This window comes from Notolepis coatsorum, assembly GCF_963971535.1.
Source record: "Notolepis coatsorum genome assembly, chromosome: 2".
NCBI lineage: Eukaryota > Metazoa > Chordata > Actinopteri > Aulopiformes > Paralepididae > Notolepis > Notolepis coatsorum.
The window spans coordinates 206,317,271-206,335,425 of NC_140166.1; the positions used below are offsets into that span (position 1 = coordinate 206,317,271).

An 18,155-nucleotide genomic window follows, 5' to 3' on the forward strand; every position below is an offset into this window, starting at 1 on the left:
CATATCTCGGCGCTATTTCTGCGTCGGGGAAAACCGTGCTCGTCACGGATCTGGGGGACACGAGTTCGATTCCCGGACCCGCCGTCATTTCTCAGAATGTCTTCCCCTGCTCTACATCCCATTTCAACCTGTTTCTGTCGGTCATGCTTGACCAGAAAAAGCGATAAACGCTAAAAAAGAAAGTAAAAAAAAAAAAAAAAATACCATTCAAAAATCACTACTCATCGATATAGATATAGCATTATTTGTAATTCACAGTAATTCTCATTTCCTCTGTTTTGGTTTTTGAAACTGCGTGTTTGTCTCACACCAACAGTTGCTGAGCCTTTAGGAGCACGGTGCTATCCCAGGCCTCTGCTTGATGCTGTACACACTCGCAGGAGGGGGCACACTTTGTGGTGTGGCCTCCCTCGTGCTCCTCATTGTCTCCACGGCGACAGACTTCTGGATGCAGTACCGCTACTCAGGCAGCTCGGCCAACCAGGGGCTGTGGAGATTCTGCATCAATCACAAATGCCACGCCCACACCGTCACTGTTGGTGAGTAGACGGCACATCCCGAGGCATGTGTAGAACTGCTTTACGTGTTTACATGTGTAGAACTGCTTTACGTGTTTACATGTGTAGAACTGCTTTACGTGTTTACATGTGTAGAACTGCTTCAGGTGTTTACATGTGTAGAACTGCTTCAGGTGTTTACATGTGTAGAACTGCTTTACGTGTTTACATGTGTAGAACTGCTTCAGGTGTTTACATGTGTAGAACTGCTTTAGGTGTTTACATGTGTAGAACTGCTTTATGTGTTTACATGTGTAGAACTGCTTCAGGTGTTTACATGTGTAGAACTGCTTCAGGTGTTTACATGTGTAGAACTGCTTCAGGTGTTTACATGTGTAGAACTGCTTTACGTGTTTACATGTGTAGAACTGCTTCAGGTGTTTACATGTGTAGAACTGCTTTAGGTGTTTACATGTGTAGAACTGCTTCAGGTGTTTACATGTGTAGAACTGCTTCAGGTGTTTACATGTGTAGAACTGCTTCAGGTGTTTACATGTGTAGAACTGCTTTAGGTGTTTACATGTGTAGAACTGCTTCAGGTGTTTACATGTGTAGAACTGCTTTAAGTGTTTACATGTGTAGAACTGCTTTATGTGTTTACATGTGTAGAACTGCTTTAGGTGTTTACATGTGTAGAACTGCTTTATGTGTTTACATGTGTAGAACTGCTTTATGTGTTTACATGTGTAGAACTGCTTTAGGTGTTTACATGTGTAGAACTGCTTTAAGTGTTTACATGTGTAGAACTGCTTTAAGTGTTTACATGTGTAGAACTGCTTTAGGTGTTTACATGTGTAGAACTGCTTTAAGTGTTTACATGTGTAGAACTGCTTTAGGTGTTTACATGTGTAGAACTGCTTCAGGTGTTTACATGTGTAGAACTGCTTTAGGTGTTTACATGTGTAGAACTGCTTTAGGTGTTTACATGTGTAGAACTGCTTTAAGTGTTTACATGTGTAGAACTGCTTTAGGTGTTTACATGTGTAGAACTGCTTTAAGTGTTTACATGTGTAGAACTGCTTTAGGTGTTTACATGTGTAGAACTGCTTTAGGTGTTTACATGTGTAGAACTGCTTTAGGTGTTTACATGTGTAGAACTGCTTTAGGTGTTTACATGTGTATAACTGCTTTAGGTGTTTACATGTGTAGAACTGCTTTAAGTGTTTACATGTGTAGAACTGCTTTAGGTGTTTACATGTGTAGAACTGCTTTAAGTGTTTACATGTGTAGAACTGCTTTAAGTGTTTACATGTGTAGAACTGCTTTAGGTGTTTACATGTGTAGAACTGCTTTAGGTGTTTACATGTGTAGAACTGCTTCAGGTGTTTACATGTGTAGAACTGCTTCAGGTGTTTACATGTGTAGAACTGCTTCAGGTGTTTACATGTGTAGAACTGCTTTAGGTGTTTACATGTGTAGAACTGCTTTATGTGTTTACATGTGTAGAACTGCTTTAAGTGTTTACATGTGTAGAACTGCTTTAGGTGTTTACATGTGTAGAACTGCTTTAAGTGTTTACATGTGTAGAACTGCTTTAGGTGTTTACATGTGTAGAACTGCTTTATGTGTTTACATGTGTAGAACTGCTTTAGGTGTTTACATGTGTAGAACTGCTTTAAGTGTTTACATGTGTAGAACTGCTTTAAGTGTTTACATGTGTAGAACTGCTTTAGGTGTTTACATGTGTAGAACTGCTTTAAGTGTTTACATGTGTAGAACTGCTTTAGGTGTTTACATGTGTAGAACTGCTTTAGGTGTTTACATGTGTAGAACTGCTTTAGGTGTTTACATGTGTAGAACTGCTTTAGGTGTTTACATGTGTAGAACTGCTTTAGGTGTTTACATGTGTAGAACTGCTTTAGGTGTTTACATGTGTAGAACTGCTTCAGGTGTTTACATGTGTAGAACTGCTTTAGGTGTTTACATGTGTAGAACTGCTTTAGGTGTTTACATGTGTAGAACTGCTTTAGGTGTTTACATGTGTAGAACTGCTTTACGTGTTTACATGTGTAGAACTGCTTTAGGTGTTTACATGTGTAGAACTGCTTTATGTGTTTACATGTGTAGAACTGCTTTAGGTGTTTACATGTGTAGAACTGCTTTACGTGTTTACATGTGTAGAACTGCTTTAAATGTTTACATGTGTAGAACTGCTTTAGGTGTTTACATGTGTAGAACTGCTTTAGGTGTTTACATGTGTAGAACTGCTTTAGGTGTTTACATGTGTAGAACTGCTTTAGGTGTTTACATGTGTAGAACTGCTTTAGGTGTTTACATGTGTAGAACTGCTTTAAGTGTTTACATGTGTAGAACTGCTTTAAGTGTTTACATGTGTAGAACTGCTTCAGGTGTTTACATGTGTAGAACTGCTTTAGGTGTTTACATGTGTAGAACTGCTTTAGGTGTTTACATGTGTAGAACTGCTTTAGGTGTTTACATGTGTAGAACTGCTTTAGGTGTTTACATGTGTAGAACTGCTTTAGGTGTTTACATGTGTAGAACTGCTTTAGGTGTTTACATGTGTAGAACTGCTTTAGGTGTTTACATGTGTAGAACTGCTTTAAGTGTTTACATGTGTAGAACTGCTTTAGGTGTTTACATGTGTAGAACTGCTTTAGGTGTTTACATGTGTAGAACTGCTTTAAGTGTTTACATGTGTAGAACTGCTTTACGTGTTTACATGTGTAGAACTGCTTTAAATGTTTACATGTGTAGAACTGCTTTAGGTGTTTACATGTGTAGAACTGCTTTAGGTGTTTACATGTGTAGAACTGCTTTAGGTGTTTACATGTGTAGAACTGCTTTAGGTGTTTACATGTGTAGAACTGCTTTAGGTGTTTACATGTGTAGAACTGCTTTACGTGTTTACATGTGTAGAACTGCTTTAAGTGTTTACATGTGTAGAACTGCTTCAGGTGTTTACATGTGTAGAACTGCTTTAGGTGTTTACATGTGTAGAACTGCTTTAGGTGTTTACATGTGTAGAACTGCTTTAGGTGTTTACATGTGTAGAACTGCTTTAGGTGTTTACATGTGTAGAACTGCTTTAGGTGTTTACATGTGTAGAACTGCTTTAGGTGTTTACATGTGTAGAACTGCTTTAAGTGTTTACATGTGTAGAACTGCTTTAGGTGTTTACATGTGTAGAACTGCTTTAGGTGTTTACATGTGTAGAACTGCTTTAAGTGTTTACATGTGTAGAACTGCTTCAGGTGTTTACATGTGTAGAACTGCTTTAGGTGTTTACATGTGTAGAACTGCTTTAGGTGTTTACATGTGTAGAACTGCTTTAGGTGTTTACATGTGCAGTAGTGACGTGTTTCTCCTAACCTCCCTGCACAGCCTTCTGGGACGCCACGCGGGCGTTCATGCTGCTGGCGGTGCTGAGCTGCTTCGCCGGCGTGGTCCTCGGCCTGAGTGCCTTCGCTAACGGCACCAAGAGCAGGAGGGTCCGCACAGGAGGCATCGCCCTGGTCCTTTCAGGTAACACTCTGCAGTCTGCACAGGAGGCATCGCCCTGGTCCTTTCAGGTAACACTCTGCACAGGAGGCATCGCCCTGGTCCTTTCAGGTACCAATCTGCACAGGAGGCATCGCCCTGGTCCTTTCAGGTAACACTCTGCAGTCTGCACAGGAGGCATCGCCCTGGTCCTTTCAGGTAACACTGCACAGGAGGCATCGCCCTGGTCCTTTCAGGTAACACTCTGCAGTCTGCACAGGAGGCATCGCCCTGGTCCTTTCAGGTAACACTCTGCAGTCTGCACAGGAGGCATCGCCCTGGTCCTTTCAGGTAACACTGCACAGGAGGCATCGCCCTGGTCCTTTCAGGTAACACTCTGCAGTCTGCACAGGAGGCATCGCCCTGGTCCTTTCAGGTAACACTGCACAGGAGGCATCGCCCTGGTCCTTTCAGGTAACACTCTGCACAGGAGGCATCGCCCTGGTCCTTTCAGGTAACACTCTGCACAGGAAATTGTGGCTATAACTTTGAATTGGGTGTAGACAGAGTATCACAAATAACCCCCATACCAAGAGCCGGGTGTAACAATACTATAACCCAGTGTTGTAGTCGAGTCACTAAATCTCGAGTCTGAGTCGAGTCTCGAGTCACCAGTGTTCGAGTTCAAGTCCGAGTTACCAAAGAAGAGCCAGAGTCGAGTCCGAGTCAAGTCCCCATTAGCCTAGTCTGAGTCAGAGTCCAAGTCATCAAGGTTGAGTCCACTCCACTCTGGCAGTCAAAGAGCTGACATACAAATAAAAAAAATGTCTACATTAAACATAAATTACACAGTAGTCACCATTTCAAAGGGAGTTTATTTACTTTGTGACACAATATCCAAACAAATAAACAGCTGAGCAAGTTACACGCAGGCAAGGCTGTAGCCCCATGGTTACACTGGGGAATACAGCAACGTTTTTGTTGCTGAATGATTACGTTTGCTGTCCAAGTTCAAAAGAAACGCCGTTTTGGCAGGAAAACGCATTGTCCTACTGGCAACGCCGAAAAGGTGTTTTCGTTTTGGATACTCGCCAAAACTCGCTGACAATGGTGCCATGTAATCTGCGTGAGCCGGATACGGAGCCGTTCTGCCCAATGCCCATGCGCACTAGAGACCCGCACGGTTATTTCCAGTGTTTACAGAAGAGCTGTACCAAGTAGCTGCGGCTACCAACGTGTTGTCAAGTTATTGTTACCACGCAAGAGTCGACTGCATGAGCAGCTCAGAGCTCCTCTTTCAACATAACTAGCATTAAACAAAATGGCCCAGTCATCTATTCACTTTTGTTTAATACATGAGGCGTTGTCTAATGTTATCTAGCTACTGATAGCTCCTGATATCAACGTCTGATATCATCAGTTTGGTGCTGGCTGGCTAGGGTCGCTCGTGAGCTAACGTTAGCTACCTAGCTAACGTTACTTTCAGACCCTGTTAGCTGCGGCTACCAACGTGTTGTCAAGTTATTGTTATAAGGGGCCCAGTCCAAGCTACAACAATCTGCATTCCCTTTTGTTAAATAACGTTTACATCCATTAATTAAGGGTACGCTGACATCTACCGGCTGAACCGGAGCCTATACACTCACCTGGACAAGCTGGCAAGCACTGTGACAGTGAGAGTCATGTTCTTTGACTTCTTCAGTGCTTTTGATACCATACGGCCTGGGCTGATGGGTGAGAAGTTGGAGGTGATGCAGGTAGAGGCCCCCCTGGTGTCCTGGGTTGTTGACTATCTGACGGGAAGACCACAGTATGTGCGCCTACAAGGCTGTGTGTCAGACAGCAACACCGGGGCCCCGCAGGGGGCAGTCCTCTCTCCCTTCCTCTTCACCGTCTACACACCAATGACTTCCACTATCGAACAGAGTCCTGCCACCTTCAGAAGTTTTCTGATGACTCTGCGATAGTGGGATGTATAAAGGATGGTGATGAGGAGGAATACCAGGAACTGGTAGCGGACTTCATCACATGGTGCGATAAGAACCACCTTCAGCTAAATGTGACGAAGACCAGGGAACTGGCTGTGGATATGGGGGCTGTGGATATAAGACCATCCACTGGATGTGGACATGGTTGAGGACTACAAATATCTCAGAGTCCACATCGACAAGAAACTGAACGGGTAAAAACATGCAGAGGCACTCTACAAGAAGGGCCAGAGCCGACTCTACTTCCTCAGAAGGCTGAGATCCTTCAACATCTGTACAAGGATGTTGAGGATGTTCAACGAGTCGGTGGTGGCGGGCGCCTTCTTGTACGCTGTGACCTGCTGGGGCAGGGGACACAAACAGGCTGGATAAGCTGGTCAGGAAGGCCAGTAACGTGGTAGGGGTGGAGCTGGACTCTAGCGGTGGTGGCGGAGAGGAGGAGCCTTGCTAAACTCCATGCCATCAGGGACAACCCCTCCCACCCACTATACACAGACTTGGCTGACAGAAGGAGCACGTTCAGTGCACCTTTCGTTTCATTTTCGTTTCATTGTCATACGCGTTTCGCCGCGACGTCCTGCGCCTCGAGTCACACTTTCGTTTTTTTTTTGTTTTTGTCACCTGAGCACACTGATGTAGTACACTGCCAAAGCAGTAGGTGGCAGTAGGTGGCGAACATGAAGGCAATTTCAACCAATCAGAACTTGAATGTGCCAATACACTTCCTGGTAGCTCCAGCAAAGAAAATGTCAACAAGGCAGACGCCTATGGGCGCCACCATCTTGCCTATTTACTCAATGCAGCAATTCTTTTTCAGCAAAGCCTAATAAAAGTGCAATAAACAAAACGGATACATTCACTGTGTGTTCTGCCTGTCATTTGTTGATGAAACAAAACTAACATCAACACAAGTGACCACCAAGAGCGGATAGTTTAGTCTAAAAAAAGATCGGTAGCATTGTTAGCTGCATGCTAACATCAATGGAGTATGCCATTATAACAGTATAGCATTGTGGCTAGAAGCTAACGTTAGCTCACGCTATTTAGCCAGCACCAAACTGATGATATCGAGAGCTATCAGTAGTTTATAACATTAGAGACAACGCTGTGTGTATTAAACAAAGGTGAATAGATGACTGGGCCATTTTGTTTAATGCTTGTTAAGTTGAAAGAGGAGCTTTGAGCTAACAGGATCTGATAGCTCACGTTAGCCAGCTGCTCATGCAATCGGTAATGCTAGCAGAATGAATGGATGTAAACTTTATTTAACATATTGCATATGGGTACAATACAATACGGCTCAATACAAACAATTGTTAAGGGAATGCAGACTGTTGTAGCTTGGACTGGGATCCTTATAACAATAACTTGACAACACATGGTAGCTGCAGCTATTTGGGACAGCTCTGCCTGTGTCCCAAACACACACACACACACACTCTGTTGTCACCGAAAGGGCACGCAGATGGTATCTACTGCGCATGGGCGTTTTCGCAACAACGGCTCATGCAGACTACACGCTGTTGTCGGCGCGTTTTTTAGCGGTTCTCCAAAACGCAAACACAATTTAGCGTTTCAGCCGTATCCACAAAGAAACGCCAAAAAACGCATTTCTGTGTAATAGGGACATGAAACGTATTCAAAAACGTATAAAAAAACGCCACAAAAACACCAGTCTAACCATGGCCTAAGACTCCCAAGATGTAGCACTGAATGGCACAGGAAGTCCTTCATTCCAACAGCCATCAGACTTTATAATGCATCACTGTGCCTCACTGCATCACTGAGCACAGGGTGACAGTACTATCTTCCTGGACTTTTACTTTTAGACCGACATAGTACAAGTTTACACTTACTGTATATTCTGGATATTTTTACTGTATATTTTATATTAGAATGTAACATAGGAAATGTTATAATAGTATATCTTATATTAGAATGTAACATAGGAAATGTATATCCCGGACCATATTTTATTCTTAGGCTTATTTTTATTCTTATTCGTGACTTTTTGTTTTTGTCTACCTAAATGTTTACTGTTTTACTGTGAGCGATTTGTAGTGCCAAATTTCCCTCGGCATGAATAAAGTATTTATAATCTATTATATTCTATTCTACATGCACTAGCCATCAATATCTTATGCCAAATGATTAGGGCCTATTACAAAAACATAAATTAATAAATAACTGTATTTATCAATTAACAGTCCTCGTCTGCACCTTCTGAGTCCGAATGCAGTCAATGCTCAAAGTCCAAGTCGAGTGCGAGTCTGACTCCTGTCCAACAACACTGCTATAACCACATACCAAGAGCCATATCGATGGCTGAGACGCAAAACCTCCTAGATACCCAATACAATACACTGCTTTTGGCTTTTGGAAAATATCTTGCAGACGGACTGAATAGGTGCAGATAGGAGGTTTCTCATCATCCAAAGTGAAATCAGACATTTTGCAGATAGGAGGTTTTGCGTTTCAGCCATCGATATGTAACAATACTATAACCACATACCAAGAGCCATATGTAACAATACTATAACTACATACTGTGACAAGCCTTGTGGTGTTCAGGCTTGACACAGACTAAAACAAACAATTCCAATGTCCACACAAGCACAAAACAGTTGATATTTATTGATCCAAAGTCCAGGTCCGATAGGCAAAAGAGTAGTCAAAATACAATCTAGGGTCAAAACACGTTCCAGGCTCTCGTACAAATAGGGAATGTTCAATACTCAAGGTTTGCCTTCCGGTCCAGGGTCAGTTTCACAAGGGGTTATCTCAGCCAGTCCAGGGTCCAGTACCACAAACACCTACTCGCTCTCACCTCTCCTTCAAACTACCTCTCACCTCACAAACTCGATATATCACACTCTCTCCACGATCTCTGCTCCTTCCTCACCTCCACTCAACCTCTCTCTGTCTCTCCTAGGCCTTTATGCTATGTGTGTGTGTGTCTGTGTGTGTGTGTGGGATGTGGGTGATCACGTGGTGCACAGGTGTATTCTATCAACATCCTCAATTCTCTCCTCTGCCCTTTAGCAATAGTATCTCCCTTCCTCCACGTAACCATGTGATGAGGGATGATATCTGCCAAAATACCAAGAGCCATATGTAACAATACTATAACCACATACCAAGAGCCATTATGTAACAATACTATAACCACATACCAAGACAAATACTGACTGAACTTTCCTGGGGCTCAGGAAGAAGATATGTGAATTCTTTACATTGTTGTGTTCCTTTTTAATTCTGTATGTGTTCCCTTGTTTCCTCTCTCCTAAGGGTTCCTTGCTCTGTTGGCTCTGGCTATTTACACTGGGGTGACGGTCACCTTCTTTGGCAAGCGCTTCCTGGACTGGCGTTTCTCCTGGTCGTACATCATAGGATGGGTGGCCATCATCCTGTCCTTCGCTGCAGGTAAACACCTTGGCCGATAACTAATGTTTTACTTAGGGATGTCCGATATTATCGGCCTACCGATATTTTCGGCCGATATTGGCATTAAAATGTGATATCGGAAATTATCGGTATCGGTTTAAAAAAAAAATATATATATATATAGGATATATATATATATTATATTTTTTTTACATTTATTAAACCTTTATTTACCCAGGCAAGCCAGTAAGAACAAATTCCTATTTAATTTATTGTCAAAAGTATGCATAATGTTGTGTTAATTCCACGACAAGAGATTGTTAATTACCTGAAATTATTCCGTTTTTTGGGGGGGGGAAACCCCGCATATATTGGTATTGGTTGATATCGGTATCGGAAATTAAGAGTTGGACAATATTGGTATATCGGATATCAGTAAAAAAGCCAATATTTTTACTGTATATTATGATCACCTGATGATGGTGGAAAGTAGGGGTGTAACGGTACACAAAAACCACGGTTCGGTACGTACCTCGGTTTTGAAGTCACGGTTCGGTACGGGTTTTCGGTACAGTGGGGGAAAGTTTGGCTTTCCATGTTCCACTCAGGGGTGATGTAGTGTGCAGTAACTAATAGTACTTGTAGGGCTGTCAACGAATATTCTATATTGAAATTAATAATCGACTTGTAAAGAAAAGACAAAATAATAATTATTATATTAGATTGTGAGAAAAACAGCCCCCGGTGGGCGGTTAACATACCGTTGTATTTGTTCGGTACACACTACAGCCATTCGGTACGGTACGGTACACACTGACACGGTTCGGTTCGGTACGGATACGTGTACCTTTACACCCCTAGTGGAAAGCAGTCCATATAACACCTTGAATGACACCCGGCCTAGTGGCTTTCTGGTGGGAGCAGGGTGGACAGAACCCAACCCAACCTGGGCGTGACATGAGAGCAAAGTGGACACCGTGTGATTATGTTCAATGGTACCTAAGTCAAGCAGAGTCAGGAACAGCTTCTTTCCCTCAGCTGTCATCTCCCTGAACTATGTACCGTGATGACAGCCCCCCCCCCCCCCCCCCCCCATACCATATCAACTCTGAAAACTCTGACTCCATTGCCTACACCCTAGGCCTAGGCTCTGTTACCCATACTGTCATTTCAACTCTGTTGCCTACACTAACTACACTACTGCTTTCACTGTCTACAACTGCCCTACACTGTAATCATAGTAATCATAATCATAATAATCTTAACTATCCCCTTATAGTCTACCCATATAACTCTGTATATCTACAATATGTCTACAATAGTGCTGTATATACTGTATATATACATTTATATTTACAGCATATATATATATATATATATATATATATATATATATATATATATACATATATGTCTGAATATACCTGCATATAATCCTTCTATATACCTACTTATACACCTGCATATAACCCATATAACTCTGTATGATAACATATAACATATAAAGAAAGAAAACTCTTTATATCTTTTATACTCTTATCATACAGAGTTATCATATAACTCTGTATGATAGCATGTACAATAATGCTGTATATGCCGTATGTATACAGTATATATATATACATATATTTATTCTTACCGTATATATATAACGGTTGTGACAACGTCACCTCAAACTTCAATGCCCCGAGTGGGAGTTGAACCCCGGTCTCCCACACCGCAGGCAGCAACACAGACCGCTATACCAAAAGAGGTGAATCCACTTCTAAGTACTGGGTCTATGCGTCTTTTGAGGATGTGAGAGTGAGTTTAACCCATAGCACCGCTACTCACCCCAGCCCTTCTTGACTGCGCTTCACGATACCATCCATTACATATATATCCACATCTGTCACATACTTGTACATAATAATTTTACATATCTGTAAGATACTATATCTATATCTGATCATATCCCTTACCTACTCTTACTAGTTACATTGTTGGCCAGTATGACTATGGCCATACTGTCTTTATACCTGTATCACTGTACATATTAATACTACAACTCTGTACATACATCTGACACTAATCTATATATTTTAAACTCAGTGTAATCACCTGTACATTATATATTACTATTGCACTTTACTGCTACATTTGCACTCTGGTTGGACGCCAAACCTCTTTTCGTTGTACAGTACTGCGTAATGACAGTACATTTTAATCTAATCTAATCTAAAACATGCAAGCAACACAGCAGATCAGAGCTGCGGATCAGAATCCCACTTCAGTCAGAGTATACACACACACACACACACACACACACACACACACACACACACACACACACACACACACACACACACACACACACACACACACACACACACACACACACACACACACACACACACACACACACACACACACACACACACACACACACACACACACACACACACACACACACACACACACACACACACACACGCACATCTCTTCTCCAGGTGCTGAGTCGAATTATAATTACAGGGTATACTTACATTTAGGATCATTGAATTATTATATTTTGGTATATGCTTTCGAACTTTCCAATGTAGAACTTACAGTATAGCATTTATGAATAGAAGTAAGTAGGCCTATTTTATACTGTGATGTTTTTTTTTTATATGAATAGAATGCTACCAACCTATGTGGATAGTTTTCAAGATTCAAGAGGTTTATTCATCACATATACATACACAAGACATATAGTGAAATGAAGGTGGCCATGCCCGCTTCGATTGTGCAAAAGATACAAATAATAATAGAATAAAATAGACATGATAAAAGTACTAAGATAAAATACAATACAATGCTAAGCTTACGAATGAAAAGGTAATGAGTCCTATGTACACTACTATACAATATACAGTTATACTATATGTCACTATGCTATACTAACTATACTTATAGTTATATTTCATATACATTTATTGTGATTTACTTCCAAAGCGATGGTTTATCTCGTAAACAGGGAACACTTGAACCTGTTTGATTCATTGCAAAACATACAGCACCTGCCTGTGAGGACTGGACACATGTCTTCTTTCTAAATGTAATAAAGTAAGTAAGACATTGGGAGCTGCCACCGTGTTTCTCACAGAATCTCACTTTAGCCACCAGTACATTAAATCACTTCTGCCAATTGGGTGAATCAAGCAGTTGCAGACATTGCATATAATGTCTCCTTGCCCAGATGATAAGTATGAACTATATTTTATATAATTCCACAGTTAATTCCACAGCAAGCAGCCATAGTAATAGGCTTTAAAAGTAAGGGACTTAAATTCACCTACTTCCAGGGTTGGATCACTGTTACTCTGAGTAGTTGTCATGTGAGCCTCTTTCCCAAGTTACACTTCCTTGCAGAGCAGAAGGTTTTCCTCAAGAATGTTTCCATATTTTGCTCCATTCAATTCCCCTTCTCTCTCTCTCGACAAGTTCCTCAGTCTCTGCTGATAAAAAACACCCCATGACAGGATGCTGCCTCCGTCGTGCTACAGTAGGGATGGTGTAACATGATGCCAAAATGTTCCATCCTGGTTTTATCTGACATTATCTCAAACTGGACTTGGTGGAGACCTAAGACTTGAGTACTGGCGTCCTTCTTGCCACCCTACCATACAGGACAGAATAGTGAAGAGCCTTCTGTATTGTTGACACATTCACATATTGACCAGTCTTTGCCATAAAGTCCTGTAGCTCTTTCATAGTTGTCAGTGGCTTCTCTGATCAGTCTTCTTCTTGCTCAGTCATCCAGCTTGGATTTATGACATGACGGACGCCTGCTGATCACATGATGGTGCTGGTTGTGCCATACACCTTCTGCCTCTTGATTATGGTCTTGGCCATGCTCCAAGGGATCCTTGTTGCTGAGTCATAGTTGATTTGTTACTCTGAAATGCAATACCCAGCAGTGAAATCCTCTATGCATGGACTACAACGTATAATGTATGACGTATATCATGCCAGTTAGGTTACCTTACGTATACTGCACCTGTGTATACTGTATATTTTACTTACTCATACACAGATCAATTCCTGTTATACTAGTTTAACTTTTTTTTTCTTTTCTTTCAAATTCTTTTATACAATTCTGAAATTATGAGATTATTTTTCACTTGGAGGTTGTAGGGCAGGTGTGTAAATAAAACCATCAAATGTCTCATTGGTTGTAAGGAGAACTTTAAAAGGGGGTGAAGGCAGTGGCTCAGGAGGTAGAGCGGTTGTCTGGTAATCCGAAGGCTCCCTGTTCGATTCCGGCTCCTCCCGGCAGTGTGTCGAAGTGTCGACTGATGAGCAGGTCGGCACCTTGCATGGTTGCCTCCTCTGTCGGTGTGTGAGTGAGTGAATGAGAGGCGTAAGTTGCAAATATATAAATACAGCCCATTTGATTTGATTTGATTTTTTATTTGTCTCGAACATAAAAACATAAAACAAGTTTTAAAAAAAGAAAAAAAGTCAATAGTCTATTAGACTAAATAGACTATTTTCATACAGTTCAATAAGTGTTCGAGAAGGGACATAGGGAAGTTAAAACAAATTTTATCAAGCCCTGCCCCTTCCTTACAATATTTTACATTATAATTAGGGCTGTCAGTTTATCGCGTTAATTAGATTAATTAATTACACAGCAAATTATCGCGTTATGAAAATTAACTCAAAATTTATTAAAAAAAAAAAAATGTATATACTTTTTCTTTTTTAAAATCTCATTCATTCCATAAGAACGTAGAATACACATTTACAGACTTTTTTATATGGTCCATTTGCATGTTCTTTCATGTATCTGATTCTAGGGACATCTGGATCTCAGGGAATGTATTCCCAGTGTCAGAAATACTGTGTCTGTAATGATATTGTAATGAACCAAATGAGAATATCAATACACATTTTTTATCTTTGACTGTGAATAACACCATGCTCAAATTGACCAGACCTGAAAAATCTAAGCAAATTAATAGATGGAAGATGAACATCCCACTCCACTGACACATGCCTTCTCTATTTGAATGACCACATCAAACAAGAGGTGGACGCAGGCAAATACTGCGGCATGGTCATGCTGGACCTACAAAAGGCCTTTGACACGGTCAATCACTCCATTCTGATTGACAAGCTAAAAGCAATTGGTTTTGATAGTCTATCAGTGAGCTGGATGCAATCCTACCTTGAGGGGAGGGAACAGATGATGGAGGTAAACGGTACCCTATCCCCCCCCCTCACAGTGAGCTGTGGTGTTCCACAAGGAAGCATACTAGGACCGCTACTGTTCCTAATTTATGCAAATGACATGTCGTCAGCTTGTGACTGCAACTTGTTCCTGTTTGCGGACGACTCAGCCCTGCTGGTCTCTGACAAGAACAAGTTACAGGTTGAAAAAACCCTCAGCTCGGAACTAGGCAGAATCTGCATATGGCTCGCTGATAACAAACTATCATTACACATGGGCAAAACAGAGTCCATTCTCTTCGGTTCAAATAACAAACTCAGCAAGACCGACGGCTTCTCAGTTACAGTGGGTGACAATATTGTCACAAGGAAAGATGAAATTACCTACCTGGGTTCCATCCTAGAGGCTAATCTCTCCTGTGACAAAATGGCATCCAATGTAATAAAAAAAGTCAACCAACGAACTCGATTCTTGTACCGGATCTCCTCTCTGGTAAACAAGAACACCCTGAAGACTCTGGCAGGAGCACTCATTCAGGGGTACTACGACTATGCTTGCACCTCATGGTACCAAAGCACCTCAAAGGCGCTAAAAACAAAATTACAAACATCTCAAAACAAACTGGTCAGACTACTGCTTGACCTTACTCCTAGAACCCACCTCACCCCTGCCCACTTCGACAACCTAGGATGGCTTAGAGTAGACGACAGAGTACAACAACTTGCAATGGGCCTGGTCTACAAGATACACTACACGACCAAGGTACCCATGTACATGTCAAAATACTTCCCAAATGTCAGTGAATACCACGATCACAACACCAGAGGGAGCTCCACAAATCATGTTAAACCCAGATTCGGCTCAAATAAGGGACTAAACACGTTTCGCAATTATGCCACATCAATGTGGAACGCCCTACCCAAAGCTGTAAAGGAATGTGGATCACTACCCACTTTCAAAACCTCTCTCAAGGGACACCTACGGGCTACGGGAGACTGCAATTCAACACTGGCCCCTGTAAATATCCTAACCCAACCCCCTCCAATGTACAGTCATTTACCTAGTATGGTTTTGTCAATAGTTCAATGTACAATTGTGTTTGTTTGTACAGTGTCTCCTCCCCCCCCCCCTCAATGTACAGTGTTACTTGTTTATACAGTGTGCCCCCCGCCCCCCCCCCCCAACCACCTCCAATGTAAATTACCCAGTATGGTTGTCAATATCCCAATGTACCCAACCCCCCCCACCCAACCTCCTCCAATGTACAGTTTCTACGTCAAATGTATATACTCCCTTTTCTTGACTCCTTCTGTATCACAAACAGTACTGTATTTGCAAATCTGGTATGTCATAAATGTATAGATGTAGCAGTACTGACTATCTGTATGTCATGTATGTCATATATGTCTATATGAATTGAAAATGGGGGACCCTGATGGAAACAAGACAAACGTCTTTCTCAGGTCTGCATCCCCTTAACAATTGTATGTATTGAGCCGTACTGTATTGTACCCATTCTGCAATCTGTTAAATAAAGTTTTCATTCATTCATTCATTCATTATACAGAAGGTTTTGCAGATACAGTACTGAATTCTGCCATCCGGACACATGCTATTTGAAATATGATTGTAGAATATAGAATATCAGGCATAAAATGGTTATGCGATTAATTAGATTAATTAATTACAACTCCTGTAATTAATTAGATACATTTTTTTAATCACCTGACAGCACTAATTATAATATAATACAAATAGAAATAATATAACAAATAATGAAAAATTTAATAAAAGTACAGTTTTTTATATATACAAATATCCAAATGAGAAAGAAATATATTAGGCAGTCACATTACTGCTCAAGCTCCTCTCTCTTATATGTGTCCATAAGTGCTTGTTTATAGCTGGCTTTAAATGGGTTGATATTATTGCTTAATCTTATACTCACATCCAGACCATTCCAGAGTGATACCCCACAAACTGCAATGCACATGCTTTTAAGAGTTGTACGTGGGTTGTTTAAGCTAATATCCCTCTAAAATTATAAACACTCTCTCTAGACATTTATTTTTTTAATGTTGCTTGGTAATTTACTTTACAGGAAGAACCATTATGTCTCCATGTGTCTGTGGCTCAGCGGTTCTCAATAGGTTTCTTGTTCAAATCCAGAACTAGTTCAGAAAATAGAGAAATAGAGAGAAGAAAAGGTAGCAATCATGATTGATAGTTCTGCTTTATTACTAGACAACATACAGTAAAGGGGAAAAGTTATCCGATTTGAGTTTTACTGAGATTACATTTAGAAAGTAACCCTTGGCTTCCACCAACATGAACCCGTGCCTCTTGTCCCTTCTGCTCCTTCAGGTGTGTTCCAGCTCTGTGCCTACCAGAAGAACATCCTAGAACCAGCTCCTCCAAACATACCCGACAGCTGAAGGAGAGGAACTACCAGAGTCACAATATGACCACAAAGCACCTGCAAGAATACAACAGGTCAATGTCGCTTGTGTCTCTGAATAAAGTATGTTGAATAAAATATCCACACATTATGGCTCCTATTATGCCGTTTCATTGACTCACAAAACGCTAAGCCTATACCGGATATAAAAAAAGAAAAGAAGGTATGAAAGTATCCTAATACAACCTCTGGAGGGCAATATGTGCACATGAAACAGCAAACACTGGGAAATCCGCTTACAAGGCATTATTTAGTTTGTTGGAAAGGATGATAACAGTCGTGTGCTGGGGCCCCTTTGATCTGGAATCACGCTTGCATGGGGAAATGGTGCATAGAATTCCAACTGAAATTATGCCATAAGAATCCTGGTGCTTGTTGGTGCCTTTAATGGTATGGGCCCCCGGGGGAGTCTGCCTCGGCCAGTAATCCAGGCATCGTCTGATCCCAAAACGGAACGTGGCAGTTTCATCATGCCCCGTCATCTGAGTATCTCCACTAGATGGCGATGTTCGTGCCACAGATGTTGTAGTGATTGGGGATATCATTTGGATATAAACTTGATGAATGAATGAATGAATGAATGAATGAAAACTTTATTTAACAGATTGCAGAATGGGTACAATACAGTACGGCTCAATACATACAATTGTTAAGGGGATGCAGACCTGAGAAAGACGTTTGTCTTGTTTCCATCAGGGTCCCCCGATGCTTAAAGCCCCTGGAAACAAAGCCTCAATTAATCGTTAAAATGTTGGTATGATATCCAACGCGTGATATTAAACATTAAGGTGACACTACATCACCCTAATAATTAGTCCCTGAATTAAGTAATCTGTCCTCGACCATATGGATATATATCCCGTCTGTGAAAACGTCCCAGATTCGTTCTTAGATAAAAAGATAAATAAAAACGCTCGTTCGTAACCAAAAAAAAATCAATCAAAAGAATCGGATCGTCGATTCAGAGAATCCTTCCAACTGTGGAGTAAAAGGGCCTCATTTCTGGCTAACAACCATGATTCTGTTTTAAGTGTTGTTCCCGTTCCACTACCAGGCAACACATCTTTCAAACACAATTTAGACGCCTCTCCCCGTGAACAATCAACACTAGAAATGTCATTGGAAACTAAATG

At 41.2% G+C, this 18,155-nt stretch overlaps 1 protein-coding gene across 1 annotated transcript; it reads left to right on the forward strand.

Annotated features, from left to right (window-relative positions):
• Window positions 1–361: 361 nt before the first annotated feature.
• Window positions 362–16,999, forward strand: lim2.2 (lens intrinsic membrane protein 2.2; the record flags this gene model as incomplete). Its single annotated transcript, XM_084307663.1, has 4 exons — window positions 362–539; window positions 3,900–4,040; window positions 9,272–9,406; window positions 16,929–16,999. The coding sequence occupies 4 exons, from the start codon at window positions 362–364 to the stop codon at window positions 16,997–16,999; spliced, it is 525 nt and encodes a 174-aa protein (XP_084163789.1).
• Between the last annotated feature and the right edge of the window lie 1,156 nt (window positions 17,000–18,155).